At 48.7% G+C, this 15565-nt stretch overlaps 1 protein-coding gene across 2 annotated transcripts in view; it reads right to left on the bottom strand.

Annotated features, from left to right (window-relative positions):
- Positions 1–15565, bottom strand: part of ABCA2 (ATP binding cassette subfamily A member 2) — a 1079583-nt gene that overhangs the window by 174723 nt on the left and 889295 nt on the right. For both annotated transcript variants that reach the window (XM_069609742.1, XM_069609743.1), the window contains exon 28: positions 2101–2307. In XM_069609742.1, the coding sequence (XP_069465843.1) occupies positions 2101–2307 (207 nt within the window). The remainder of the gene's footprint in view (positions 1–2100; positions 2308–15565) is intronic.

The following is a 15565-nucleotide window of genomic DNA, read 5'->3' as shown; positions in this document are numbered from 1 at the left end:
TGTTACAAATGTCTATGTTTATAAAAGGCAGCTTGAATAGTACACAAACCATAGTAAGGTAAGCACACAAGTGTGCGTAACTTACTATGGTGTGTGCACTTTCAAGCCACCTTTTATAAACATAAACATATGTAACATTGCTATGTATATAAAAGAAGGCTTGAAAAATGCACAAACCATAGTAGTACGCAAACAAATATATAAATGCTCAAATACATTTATATATTTGTTTGCGCACCTTACTATGATTTGTGCACTTTTAGGCCACGCTCACAATGGAGGCCACGCCTCCAAACGAGGCCCCCCCCCCCTCAATTTCTTACCCCACTTAAAGCACTGAGCACTATACAAATAGAATAACTACAAATATACTACAAAGGGGAGCGCAGGTGCAACCGCTTGTAGCTGGTGCGGGGAGGCGGGTGGAACTTGACAGGAGATTTGGGCGGAAGTAAACTGCATCGTGGGAGCAGCTGCGAGCTTTAGGTGGCGCTGGAAATAGAAAGTAGACAGGACTAAAGGTACGTCAGCAGTTGCTAGGTGCGCTCCTCTGATCCGAAGCAGACACAGTTGGAGGAGCATTTTAATAAATACAAGGCAGTTTATTTATGATTTTTGTAAATCCTTATATGTTCCTTTGAATTCACTTCTAAGCACTTAGAGGCTGATACAGTGAGAAGAGCTAGACAAAAACATATTACTGTGCTTAAGAGTCAGGGTGTTGTCTGTGAAACTAGCTGGCGATTCCCAGTGAGTCGCCCATTCTGGCCAAGGCACATGATTTTCTGCTCTTTCTTAAAGTCCTTGCTTAGCGAAAAAGGAGTAGTTTGGGGAAGCCTGGACTGTGAGTGGCGATCCCAACAGACCCATACGCTTGCCATATCATTAGCAACATAGGACGTCCATCTTAATTAGTCTGTTTTCACTTTGTCGGATGTCTATAACTGACCAGGTGCAGGCCTAGGCTCAAGGAACATTAAATCATTCAAACTTTAGAGTGCCCAATCAAAATAAAATTGTCTACATCTTGCAGTGGCCACACAGGGTCCGAGAAGAGAGACCTACTACCTAGAATAAGCCTGAAATGGCCAATGCCAGGTAGGAAAAGGCTGGGCCATAAAGAGGTTTACATACAAAAATGAATAACTTCTTCAAGGACCTGTTCTACGGAGTGAGATAACTTGCTCGATGGGATGTCACTCAGCGGGGGCGTGGTATGTTAACTAGGTTGGGGGTGTGAACCCATGTCCTTGATTAGGAGCAGATGTGGATGGAAGAAGAAGGATGCTAGACGAATGTTTATGCAGGGCCATCACATTCATGAGGGTTACAACCAAGCAAAAGCTGAGTTAGGACACATGAGGGCTCACTTTTAATTCTATGCCTATTGCGCTGAAGTGACCCTATATGTGTGCACTTCTGTGCATGAGGTTAAACAATGCATGCAACTTTGGATGGTTCTGAGTTTATGTGCATGTTTACACCTCATGATGTATGCAATCGTAAATGCCTCCTGCCATGTACCTGCCTGGTGGATGGAATTTACTTGGATTCCTACAGAATCTGCCAGCTTGGAGCAGGGTGAAAATAGCTGACGGATCCCATTGGAATTCAGAATATCTTTGCAAGGGTCAAACTCAAATGCTGGCAGAGATGCTCCCTTTTTTTCTGGTCGATCGGATGGGGCGGGATCTTTGATCTATGTCCCTATTCCTTGCTAGAAAATGATCTGCCGTGGTAAAGGAAGCGTTCAACCATGTGGAAACATTTTACGCATGGTTTTTACGCCTCCTTGACCACTCCAGGCTGATCCAGAATGAGACCAACTGAATGTTCAGTCTATGTTAATGAGCAGAGGTGGATGTTGAGATGCTGACCGTGTGTCATATTCCATGACAATCTGTTGCATGAGGTAGCTAGTAAATCAGCGTGCAGACCTGCGGGCATGTCAATAGAGAACGAGGAGGTTGCATTGCTAACCAACAAGATGCAACACCAACATTATAAATAGCCACAACACATAAATGTCCATTAGGGGAGATACACACCCTCACCCCTGACCCCAGAGTAGTGCCACCATCTGTGGTTGAGTATACCTACCTATCTCTGGCACCGACAGCGCCACAGTCATTGCCACACAGACGAAGAACGCAGGGAGGAGGATCTGGGAAAACAAAGCCTTGGTGTTGCGTTTGGCGCAATGGAACCGCTTCACAATCAAGCCGTGGAACTGGCGCAGCTTCAGCCAAGACCCCTCCAGTTTGAAGCTGCCCTGCCCATCCACAACCTCTTCTTCTGCCTCTTGGTCTGGATGGCCACAAATACGAAATGTAAGAAAAAAACACACACAAAACATTAAGCATTAGTACTGGCATCACACTTCAGGCCTATGAATTGAGAAAGGAACAGAAGGTCCTTTAAACACTACATGCTAGCAGGAAAGGGTTTGGAAGATAGGGTGGGCTAGGATTCAGGACTTAGAGCTTAAAGTTGATGGCTCAGAAATAACCTGCGAAAAAAAGACAAGTAGAAAGAGAAACCTGGTGTGGGAAAACAAGAGAACATGAAGTAAAGTAAGAAACAGACCAGAAAGAGCTGCAGGTGTTGAAAGATCAATAGAAACATAAAATTGGGAGAACAGTGAAGAACATTGTAACTGGATGCAGACTGACCACAGCAAGCAGAGAAATAATTGAGAAACTGTGAGAATGAAAAACAGCAACAAGAAATAGATTGAGAAAGACAAACCGAGCAATAAAGAGAAATCAAAGTTAGAAGGCATCCATAAGAGAAAAAGCAGGAGGGGCAAATAAAAGGAAAGGAATATATGGCAGAAAGAACAAAACATTGATATTCTCTGAAAAAATAACAAATTGGGGATATAGGAAGGAAACGTAGAAACAAGAAAAAGGCAAAAAATACATTAATTTCAAATAAGAGAAGAAAGGATTGCAACAAACAACATCTGAAGGCAACGGATATGGAGATGAAGAATTAAAGCAGAAGAGAAGAAATTATTTTAGAAGCGTAGATGCACAAAATATTCAAGAAAAGAGCAAAAGACGGAGGATAAATGAGAAAATGAGAGGAAGAAAGTTAGGAAGAAAGTGATGAAAGGGGAGAGAGAGAGTGCAAGTTGAAAAGAGCATGCTATTTACACTCGCTTTGCAGTACTCTCATAGTAACTGGCGAGTTTGTGAGGCTTGGCTTCTGTAGACAAAACTGCACAAAAACATTTTAAAAAGAAATACACAACCCGCTCTGAATTTGTTTGGAAGTTTCGTGAATTTCAGCCCAGGCAGGCAACGATACATTCGGCAGAGTCCCCAAAAAAAGCTAATTCCATTCAAACACCCGTAGGGTATTTTAATTTTTACTGCAGTCAAAAAAAACACTGGATGGATTAATACCAAACACCAACTCGTATTTTATTAAGGTCTCTTTATAAGGCGCTGCATTCCGCTGGCGCAAGCTGCTTCTAGGAACTGTAAACCGTAAAAAGTTAAATAGGCGGAGTGGCAAGGAAAAAGCAAGGGCGAGGAGAGTGTGTAGAATAAATAAATATATACTGTGACAAATCCCTTAATGTCCTCACTTCTCCCCCTGAAGGGGACCCTTCCCATGGGGCCAGGGAAGTGAGGCCACTACCAGATAGCCCCCTGGTAGTGGTACTCAGTGGGAGGATCCCATGGGAGGAGACCCCCTCCGCGGGAAAAGGGAAGACCATCAAGGCAGAATGTGATATGTCAACCACCATGCCGCCATGAATTGCTCACCCAACAACCCGGATAGGGCCCAAGCTCCCCCACCCTCTGTATCTCCTCTTTCTGCTGATAGTCATTTCATAAATAGCAGCCCTATCAGCTAGAAAATACTGTGACGAGGAAGAGTGAGGCACGAGTGAGAGTAGGCGGCTCCAGAGGCACTGACACAAAGAAGAGCAGGGCAGTAAACATACTAGCTGTCCAAGATTCGAAAGACGGCTTACTTTTAAAATCGATGAAGGGCTGTCCTCAGAGTCAGTCCTGCCCCAGAGGAGCATCAAGCTGCGGAGCGAAGCCCCGCAGAGAAGATGCGCAGCAGAGTGGGATGCCGGGAGAAGAAAGTCGGCGTCTGAGAAGGCTGAGCGGAGTGAGGGCTCACCCGAATGTTGGAAAACTATGTCTGGTGGCAGGAAGGAAGCCATCCGAGTGGTCCAGGCGAGACCCGACATAGGGGGAAAACCAGCATTGCAGAGCCGCAGAGAAAAGACTGCAACAGCCCAGGAGAAGCCAGAGAAGCTTGATGGTGTCGCAGAGGCCCGGGACCCTCGAAGACCAAGTCAGAAGGTAGGCAGAGGGGGATTGGGAAGGCACTGGGAAACCCTAGAGGCTGTGGTCAGGAGGAAGTACAGAATCATCTTCCTCATCCCAGTGGGACCAAACAGAGAAACAAAACATATTTGGTGAGAGACAAGGGCCTGGGGCCCGAATGTTAAGGGTTTTGAAGAATTTTATATGCAAGGTAAGGCCTGGCAAGATAGTGAGCCGGGCCTGATTAAGAGACATTATAAACCCGAAGAGTTGGTTTGGGACCTGAAGGTCAAAAGGTTTGAAGAATTGTACATGCAAAACAATGGCTGGCAGGCTAGTGAACTGGGCTTGAGAAAGATACATAAATCTGAAGAAGGGGTCTGGGACCAACATAAGCAGAAGAGAAGACCTGGGAGAGAGAAAAATACTTTTTTGCAGCAGGAGAATAATGGTTTGAGTACGAGGATTTTTCCCCAAATTCACAGATAAGACAGTTTCCATCCAAAGAGCACGAGCAATAGTGTACCACTGAGCCAATTCCTGAGGTATCCCAGGAATATATCCAAAAGAGAGGAGTACAAGATGCAGGCGCAAGAACTACAGGCCACATTTTTGGACTGGACGTATGGGAAAGTCATAATTAAGGGGATCTCAGAGAAAGTGGAAAAGATACCAAGAGAGTCATTCTATACACGGAAACCGGCCAAGAATGCGCCATCCTTGGTACACGTGACAACACATTCGATACATAGTGCCATAGTAAAGAAGGTACTTAAACAAGGCTGGTCAATGTTACAACTTGACCCCACCCTACAAAGACTGGTCCCGAAATTTCTGATTTTTGCTTATCGAAACATCAAGGCCCTTCACAATTTGCTGGTGAAGGTGGACACCATTCCACCTAGTGTATCACAATGAAGACACACCGGTCCACTACCATGCTGTAACTGCCAACACTGTGGCGATGTCATTAAGGGGAATAAAATCAAACACCCGCACTCAGGGAAACAAATTGAATTTCTATTTTATTGAATTTATATAGTCCTTTACTCCAAAGTGCTTTACATAAGAACAAGTAAACATACAGCAAGCATAAGATGACAATTGAACCAGAACCTGATAACAGCATAAAGAACAACTTACAATATTGCAGCGGAGAGGAGGGCGTGGGAGGGGGGAGGTGAGCAAGGGAGTGGTAGGTGTTAGAGGAGGTAGGGAGGGGGGAAAGAGCAGGAATGTGAGGGAAGAAGAGCAGAGAAGGTGAGACAAGAATCAGGCGGGGAAGGGTGGAAGAGGATCGGAGGGATGGAGAGGGTAAGGAAGAGGAGGAGTAAGAGGTAAGGGTAAAAGGGAAGGAAGGAGGTGGGGAAGGTGGGGTGTTAGGGAGGTGAGTGGAAGAGGTAAGATTTTCGAGAATAGCGAAAGGAAGGGTAGGAGGGAGAAGAGCGGTTGTGAAGGGGGAGATGGTTCCAGTGGAAAGGAGCAAGGAGTTGGAAGTAGCGGAAGCAGGAGAGGGCGCAGGGTGGAAGAGGAGGAGAGATTACGAAAAGATTAGCAGAGCGGAGAGGACGAGAAGGGGTGTAGAAGGAAAGAAGGGAGGAGAGGTAAGGGGGAGCAAGATCATAGAGGGATTTGAAAACAAGACAGAGGAACTTTAACTTGAGTTGGGAGTGGAAAGAGAGCCAACCTACTGAGGTGAGGGAGGAGGAGATGGAGTCAAGAGGTGAGAGAAGGCATAGGGAGCGGATGGCAGAGTGGTAGATGGATTTAAGAGGGTAGAGATGAGAGGAGGGGAGTCCGAGGAGAAGGGAGGAACAGTAGAAGAGTCTGGAGAAGAGGAGGGAAGTAATTAAAAGTTTAGTGGCGTGAAAGGTAAGGAGGGGTCGAATTTTACGAATGTGAGAGAAATGTGGTGAGATAGAGAGAGGAGAGGGGTCAGGATGGAGACCAAGGTTGCGGGAATGGGGAGAGAAGGAGAGCTGGGTGGGGGGAAAGAGAAAGAAGGGGGAGGGGAGGGAGGAGGAACAGTGGTTGCAAGGAAGAAGGAGTTCAGTTTTATCAGTATTCAGAGTAAGGAAGTGTGAGGAAATCCAGGATTTAATAGCAGAAAGGCAAGAAGAGAGTTTATCATGAATGTCAGGAGAGAAGGAGAGGAAGAGCTGGGTGTCATCAGCATAGAAGTGGTGTGAGATGCCAAAAGAGGAGATAATAGGAGCTAAGAATGAGGTGTAGAGTGAGAAAAGAAAAGGGCCAAGGACAGAGCCCTGGGGAACTCCGTAGTTGAGAGGAAATAAAGGGGAGGAGGAGCCACCCCTGGAGACAGAAAAGGTACGGTTAAAAAGATAAGAGGAGAGCCAGTTAAGAACATTATCCTTGAAACCAAATGAGGGAGGTGAGGAGAAGCGGATGGTCAACAGTATCAAAAGCAGCAGAAAGGTGAAAGAGAATAAGGATGGAGGAGTGCTTTGCGTAGCGTTCAGAGAGGAGGGAGTTGAGAACAGAGGTGAGGGCAGTTTCAGTGGAGTGCAGTGGGCAGAAGCCGGATTGGGTGGAGGGAAGGAGTGAGTGGTTGGAGATGAAGGAAGAGAGTTGAGAATAGACAATACACTCAAGATGTTTAGAAAGGAAGGGTAGTAGAGAAATGGAGCGATAGCTGGAGGCAAGATGGGGGTTGTCAGAAGGTTTTTTGAGAATAGGGATGATAGTAGCATGTTTAAAAGGAGAAGGAAAGGTGGAAGTTGAGAGGCAGATGTTGAAGAAAGCGGTGAGGTAGGGAATGAGGACGGGGTAGATTTTAGGGATGAGGGAAGATGGGATAGGGTCAGAGGGGGAAACAGTAGGATGAGTGTTGGATAGGAGTAGAGTGACATCAGAATGCGTGACTGGAGCAAAAGAGGACATAGCGAAGGTAGTGGGGGAAGGAGGAGGAGAGAGAGGAGAGTAGGAGGGGGAGGAGATGATAGTTTGACAGAGATTGAGGACTTTTCTAGAAAAGGTGGAGGCAAGATCAGTAGCAGTGAGAGAAGAGGTAGTGGAGGGATCAGGAGTAGAAGGAGAGAGAAATCGGGCTAAAGTTTGAAAGATGCAGCGAGGGTGAGAGAAATGTGACTGGAGAAGGTCAGAGTAGTAGGTGTGTTTAGCAGAATTGAGGCATGAGTCAGAGGGTATGGTAGGAGAAATGAGCAGATTGGTTAGAGGGGGATGGGTGTTTGAGCCACTGACGTTCAAGGTGCCAAAGGAGGCAGCGCACAGAGGAGAGATGAGAAGAAAGCCAGGGTTGAGCAACTTTGTGAGAGGGGCGAAATGGTGAGAGGGGGTAGAGAAGAGCAAGAGTAGTAGAGAGGGAGGAAGATAAGATGGAGGAGGCATCAGAGGCAGAGGTAGAGGAGAATTGTGAGAGGGGGGAGGGAAGAGGAGAGGGATGCTAGAAATTGGGAGGGGTCAAAGCAGCGTAGGTCACGCTGGAGAAAAGAGGTAGAGGATTGAGGGAGAGGGGGAGGGAGGGGAGAGGGGAAAAGAAAGTAGGGAGTGATCAGATAGGTAGGTGGGAAGGGAGGAGATAGGGGAGGCAGAGAAGGAGGAAGTAAAGGTGAGATCAATAGTAGTGCCAGATTGGTGGGTAGGAGGGGAGGGGAGAGAGGGGGTAGGAGTCGAGGATGGAGAAGAGACGAGAGGAGGGAGGGTTAGAAGAGAGGTGGAGGTTAAAGTCACCAAGAACAAGAAATGGAGTGGGACTGGGGGAAAGAAGACTGAGGAGATGGTCAATGTCCTCATAGAAGGAGCAAACTGGCCCAGGGGGGCGGTAGATGACAAGGAAAGAGATAGCATGAGGAGAATTAAAGATTTTGAACATGAATTCAAAGGAAGGGAAAGAGGATAGAGAAGTAGGGGATGGAAAAGAGGTGAAGTGTGGGCGAAAGAGGAGGCCAAGACCGCCACCACAGCCTTTGGTGCAGGGAACATGTTCAAAGAAAGAAGAGGAGGAGGTGAAGGAGGCAGGAACAGAGGTATTGTGAGGTGGGATGCAGGTTTCAGTAATGCAGAGAAATTGTAGGTTAAGGCAAAGGAAAAGGTCAAGGACAGCAGAGGTTTTGTTATAGATCGATCTGGTGTTCCAAAGGGCGACATCAAAGCATTAGAGGTGTTAGTGAGAGGGGGATAGATAAGGTTGCGGCGATGAGAAGAGGTATTGGGGAGAGGGATAGAGAGGGTGTGGGAGGAGAGGGGAAGATGGAGAGAGGAGATGGCCATTAGAAGATTGTAGAGTAATGTGAGGGGGAAAAGGGAGGGGGATGAGGGGAGGGGGAGGGAGAGTATTGGTGTTGAGAGAGAGAAGGAAGCATAACAGGGAGAGTAAATAGAATGAGTCAGGAATGAGGGGCAGTTAGAGGGAGTATGTAAGAGAATTAGAGTAGTGGGTCGGGGAGGAGAAGGGGAAGGGAGGGGAATAGGAAGGGGATAGACACTAAAAAGTAGTAGTACTGTTGGGCAGAAGAGGAGAAACACTGATGAGGAGAAAGGGTGTGGGGGCTAAGCCAGTAGTGGTGGTAGGTGAGCTCAAAGCCCACAGTTGTTGAGGGGGGGAGATCACTGAAGCCTGCAGCAGAAGGAATAGGTAGTGAGAAGAAGGAGCAGAAGGAGTGGAAGCGGAAGCACAGTGGTCAGTGACAGGGAGGGAAACCAGGACGGAGGAGGAGAACTGAGCACAAAGTGGGGAGAGCCGGCCAGAGAGTAGCTGGAACCGCAGTTGTGGAGGCGGAAGGCACAGCAATACGACAAAGGGGGAGGAGAACAAGTCAATGGAGGGGAACGTTGCAGACCGTAGATGATGAAGTCATCCGGAGTGCAGTTGGAGCCGTGGAGTAGAAGTAGAGGCGTCACAGACCGATGTAGCGGAAATAGGTCGCTGGGGGAGATGTCAGTGAGAGATGAGGGGTATAGTAGGAACAGGCACGGAAGTCACCTTAGGTAGAGGGTGGAAGAATGCAGCAGTCCGTAGTAGATGGAGTCAGCAGGGGCACAGTGGGCTATAGACGGAGCAGGCAGCGAGAAGAAAGCGAGTGAGCCCAAAGTAGATGAGGCAGGTCCAATGAAGGCAGGAGTAGCAGGGGCAGAGTAAACCACAGATGAGGGAGGCAAGTGGGTGAGCCCTCAGTAGAGGACGCAGTCCTGAGGAGGCAGGTAGGGGATGAGGCAGGTTGCTGTAGTTGAGGCAGGTCCAAGGACGGCAGGAGTAGCAGGTGTAGAGAAAGCCACACAAGACTGAGCAGGCAGAGGGTGAGCTGGTGAACCCGCGGTAGTGGAAGCATACCTAAGGCGGCGAGGAGATGAGCCCGCAGGAATGCACAGTTGGCAGAGCAGGCAGCGGGAGGCGAGTGGGTGAGCCCACAGTAGAGGAAGCAAACCTGAAGAGACGAGAGGAGCCTGCAGGGTGTCGGGGGAAACGTGGGGCCGCAGAGGCAGAGAGGATCAGAACTGAAGAGCGGGCAGTAAGAGGCGAGTAGGTGAGCCTGCAGGCAGTAGGAGGCAGTAGGTAGGTCACAGTGGACGAAGCAGGGCCACAGACAGCTGTCGGAATGACAACGAAGCTGCGGCCCAATACTGGTGGAGTCAAAGGAGAGCCGTCCCCAGAGGGGAGCTGCAGCCCGTCACAGGAGTGGCCGCACGATGGGTGAAGGAGCAGCTGGGTTCAGAGGTCTCGGCCCCTGAAGGTGGAGCCGCACGGCGGGTGCTGATCCAGCTGGGATCATAGGTCTCAGTCTGTGAGAGGTGGAGCCACCCGGTGGTCACTGAAGAATCTGGCAGGAGGAAGCAGATGCGCCCCAAGGAGATGAAGCTGGCCTGCGCTTGGTGGAAGAAACCGGAGCCAAGAGGAGGAGCTGCAGTCCGCAACAGGAGTCGTTGTTGGTTCAGGAGCACAGGCGTTGAGGTGGAGGAGTTGCTGCCAGTTAGAGGCAGAGCAGCTAGGCGGGTGCAGGAGCAGCCGCACCAATGGACTCGTCAGAGGCGAAGCGGGCTGGCGGGCGCCGGCGCAGCCAGGCTCACAGGCAACAGACCGTCACTAGTGGAGCCACTCAGCACAGAGGCCACGGGAGCACGGGCACCAAGGCGGAGGAGCTGAAGCCTGCCAGAGGAGGAGAGGCTTGGCGGGAGATGGAGGAGTCAGGCTCAGTGGTACCAGTCCACAACCGGTGGCTGAGGAGAGGCGCAGCGCTCAGAGGTCCGCAGGCCAGAGCAGGTCCCAGCAGGTGAGCGGGCGAGCCAAACGGGCAATGGCAACAAGAGTCGCCTGGGGCACACCTCGAGCGACAGAGTCAAGGACCAACAGCCGTCTGAGAGTACAAGGTCACCATCTTGAAAAATCCCTGAGGCGGGTGGCGAGCCCGAAGGGGGCCAGAAGGTGCCTGAATAAAAGATGAATCCACGAAAACAGGCGTCCAGCCAAGGCACAAGGTATTAATTGGGTGAGGAGAGTTGAATTAAAGTTGAAGTTGTTGTTTATACCTCTCTCAGGCCGTAAGATTCAGCCTGTTGAAGAGGGACGTCGGATCAGGCTTCCGATGCTTGAACGCCCCCTGCTGGATGAATTGAAACATTTATGTACTTGTGATTCCACCAATGTGGTCTATGCCCTGAAATGCCCCTGTGAATACTAGTACGTGGGGATGACAATGCGTAAGGCGAAAGGTCTGTTGGACCGAACACAAGTCCAATATTAGGACAAAGAATCGGAGATCAACAGTCGCAACCTACTTTGTGGAAGCAAGACACAATATAGCAGAACAAGTGTGTAATATTAGAACAGGTCACAACGTCGAATAGGTGGGGAGACCTCCAAAGGAGGCTACTGCAAAGAGAGATAGCTTGGATAGACACACTGGATTCACTTACCCCTAGGGGTATGAATTTTGAATGGGACTTAACGTGCTTTGTGTAGAGTGTAAGCAGGGAGCACCTGCAAGAGCCTAACCAATATGTGGAGAATGCATGTTAGAGTGACATAGAGGCTTTGATAGAGTCTCTGAACAGGTGTAAACTCACTTAGCTTTAAGCAGGAGTTTTATCCATCTATCTGAATACAAAGGTAGAGTGTGAGCATGATTCCCTACACTGGCTGTCTTGTGACAGATAACTGACTAATTAAGCTTCGACTTGTAGGAGCAATGTAACTGCAAGCAGGGGCCACCTATGAGAACAAGACACCTAATTATCATTAGTACTCGGTGAGGGAGGTGTGGTGGCCTTCCAACCAATGGGGAGGCTCGGAACGCAGGCGTTACCAGACGGTAATACTGCCACCCTGAGCCTCCTCAGGGCTGGGGGCCACATCTCCACTCGCCGGGGAATCAGTTAAGTCTTTCCTTCCCACCTCCCATATCCACAGAATTCCTTCTCCACCCTCCCACCACCACTTACAATCTTTTCAGTCCATTTCGGGAGCAGATGCACTGGGAACACTTTTGTCCCCAGCGCGTCCGCCTTCAATCTGCGACAGGCTGTCCTGGAAAGGAAGAAGAGACTACACATAGTCCCTCCTTCCTTTCCATGGCAGCCACTTTTTTCTTTACTTTTTCACTTATTTTCAATGGCCGCCATGGAAAGTTTAAACAGACTTTGTTTTCCCGTCCCCGGCAGCCATTTTTGTGACAATTTTTTTCCTGTTCAGAAACACCAGAATATTTTGATCTATTCTATGACTGTGTCACTTCAATATTAAAGTTGAGATTTTGGGGATTTATTAATTTGTACATTCAGTGAAAGTTATATTTACCTCTTCATTTTTAGTATTCATGTTTCCGTAGTTATTTTTACAGTCAATGGTTTTAGGCTTCGGACTAACCAAGTGTTATCAGTCTGGAGGATTCCCGGTGAAAAGCTTTGTGCAAGAAGCGAGTCATTAAGGTGCTATGCAATTTCTGGAACTCGTTTCACGCTCGAGGCGGGTCAGCAGAGAATAACAAGATGGAGTCCTGGCCATGTAGTGATTGGCCACAAGATTGTGGATGGCTGGCCGTAGCCCTAACAAGCACCGACTAGCATAATTTAGGCCTTTTATTTTGGTCATGTTTCTTTTAACGCCCCAAACCCCAAAGGTTGGCAAACAAATAGGGCTACAGAACTGCACTCGGCCATTCTCACCTGGAACGGTACACTGTGCCTGCCACATGACACTCCCCAAGTGCCATACACTAACTGTACAGGCTATGGCCATCCTCTTTCATAGGGTACAGTTAAAAGGCCATGCCCCAGGAGGAGCACTGGGAGACCATGGCCAGAGAGAGAGAGACAGGTAGACAGAGGGAGAGAGAGAGAGAGAGAGAGAGAGAGAGAGAGAGAGAGACCGAGACCGAGACCGAGACCCCAGAGCAGGGGGGGGGGGAATGAAAAAAAAAATGTAAAGGGGATCGCACAAGGGCCGGAGTAGGGGCAAAGTTTGAGGGAGAGAGACAGTGTGTGTGTGTGTACAAAAATGCAAAAAAACACACTCACCACTGTACCAGCACACACAAATAGAATAGTAATGCAGTAATGTAATATTCGATAATGGTTCACAGGTATAGATGCACCTGCACGCTATTTCAGAAACCTGTGTGATTAATCACTCACTTCAAATAGATTTGTTAAGGTCACTGAGATACTCTTACCTGCTACAAATAAAAATGATGTACATGTACTAGGCTCCAATGGCGTTAATACAGATGCATTAATTCCCTGAAACCACTGTAATAGCAACAAAGCCTGTTAATTTCAAGCATGGACAGTGCAAAGGCTGGGAAATACTATTAATATGCGTTCTTACATAGCGCTTACTTCCATACAGATTTGTCACTTCTTGGCACTTGAAATAACAGGGTTTCCTATTACCAAAATCACCAATACTCTTCATCAATCTAGGGTGGATGAACAGGATTAAAACCTGACTCCTTTCCAAACGGATGGCGAGGGTCCAGAAGTACCTTGGCCACTTGAGCCATCTCCTCTGCAGACCAGCACTTCCGCATAGTGCTACACAACACGATAAACTATCATGTGGGTGAAAACAATCAACATAGCACCAAGAGCTACAAGGAGCCCTGGGTAAGTCAGGTTCTATATGCAGGTGGAGCGACATTTGAAGGGTGTTCCCTGCATATCCTGATCTACTGAACGCTTGAAAGTGGCGATTATCAGGGCTTATATATATATTATTAACCACAGAACAGATGCACTTGATCACCACTTAGCAAAAGCCCATTACATTTTTTTATTTTCTCTGTATGGGTGTCAAAAACATGCACGTCTAACACTCTTTCTTAATGAATGAACGGACAGACCTATACACGTCTTCAGTTGTGAGCAAGGCGTTGTGAGGCAGACTTTAACCTGCAGACTCTGCTGGAGATCAAGATGCTCCTCCATGCATGTCACGTTAGAAAGGGGAAGATTTATGCCTGGAAATCCGATAGAGCAGGAATCCTACACTACACATGGTTTGATGGCATGATCTTATTCTATGGCCACAGTAGAGATCAATTATGTATTACACATGAAGTATATAAAAGGGGGCGGGTTTTATGCCATGTCAAATCAAGAGAAGGCAAGATTTTACTTGCTGACCCTCAGTTGAGGTAGTCCTACTCCATATGACCGACAGACAGGACTCTCCTGACAAGGACATCATCTAGTGGCCCGGCTGAACTCTAAAGGGCAAGCGCAGACTCTTATTCCTGAAGACCTCAGAGGCAGCCTCTTACGCTCACATGCCTGCCGTAGAGATGAGGCTTTTCATCCACAGAACATCAATAACATTACGGCTATACTCGTCAGGATATCAGCAGAGGCTATACCATTATTCTCCAAGACCACAGAGAGCAGGATTTCACTCCTCATGACATCAACAGAGGCCATGTCTTTAATCCATAGTAGAGAACAGGCTATACACTACAGGACATCAGCACAGGCCAGAATATTATTCCTATGGCTTAAAAGTCCATGTTCTTGAGGGGCGTGGCCAACGAGCGACCGATGTAGACGCGTGCTCGCTGAGCTCCCGGTGCCGCCAACACATCCTGCCAAATCCTGGGGGAATTTGACTTGCGACACTCCTGCAAAATTACGAAAAGTTGGCCGACAGACGACACGACACATTGCAGTTGCTCCCGTAACAAAACGGAGGCCGGAGGCGAAGATAACTGCGGTGGAAGGTGATAGAGCGTGGCACCCGCCGAACTCGATCCAAGATGGCCGACAGTGACTTGGGATAGTGCGCCACTGACATCCGGCACGAAGAACAGCGCCATACAGGAGGAGCGAACGGTTGATGGGAAGGCAGTGACCAACCGTACGCGCTCCGCTCCGCTCCGCGTTGAGCGCCCGCCAACTCAGAACAAGGGGCGACAGACAGCGACGGAGAGGCACGTGATTGGGCACGCGAAACGGTGAGGAGCAGGGTGGGCGGGAGGCAGTGGTTGCGAGCAGCTTTCCCGCTTGCCCGCTCCCAGAAAATCGCTTGTGATTAGATCGAGAGTTAAATCCGTGCCCCGGCCCACGCACAACGCTACTAGAATCATCAAGGCGGATCCTCATCGAAGTTGTGACTGCAACGGTCATGGGCAAGGACAAGAGCAGGAGAGGCACGACGCAAAGCAAAATGGAACAATACGCGGTGCCCACACTGGCCACGGAGCCGACACAGGAAAGATCGGCAATTACTGAAGATGAGGAACCCGAACCCTCTCTCAAAGACATTATGAACGCCATAGCCAACTCCAGAACCGCTATGGAGATTAAAATGGACGGCATCAGCACAGAAGTGTCCCTCCTACGCCATGACTTGCAGAAACTCACGTCCCGCACGGGAGAGGCGGAAACCCGCATATCCAACACGGAAGATGGCCTCCGAAACATCCATCAACAGATGACCAGAGTACTGCAACGTGTTAAGACTCTAGAGGAACGGGTGGAGGAAGGAGAGGGGCGCTCTAGACGGAACAATATACGAATCCTGGGATTACCTGAGAAAAGTGAAGGCCCCTCCATGGAACTATTCCTTGAACAACTACTCATGGACCTATACGCCCCAAAGAATTTTTCGAAACTTTTCTCCATTGAACGTGCACATCGAGTCCCAACAGGCAGACCAACGCCTGGGGCCCCACCCCGCACTGTGATTGCCAAAATCCTAAATTACAGAGATCGCGACGCGATACTGCAAATGGCCAGATCCAAGGGAGCCACGACCTACAACGGCGCGAAAATCGCTTTCTTCCCGGATTTCACACGGGAAGTACAAA

Source organism: Ambystoma mexicanum, chromosome 8, assembly GCF_040938575.1.
Source record: "Ambystoma mexicanum isolate Mex_15411 chromosome 8, UKY_AmexF1_1, whole genome shotgun sequence".
NCBI lineage: Eukaryota > Metazoa > Chordata > Amphibia > Caudata > Ambystomatidae > Ambystoma > Ambystoma mexicanum.
Note: the sequence above shows the minus strand (reverse complement) of the source record. Positions and strands in the feature narration are given on the sequence as shown.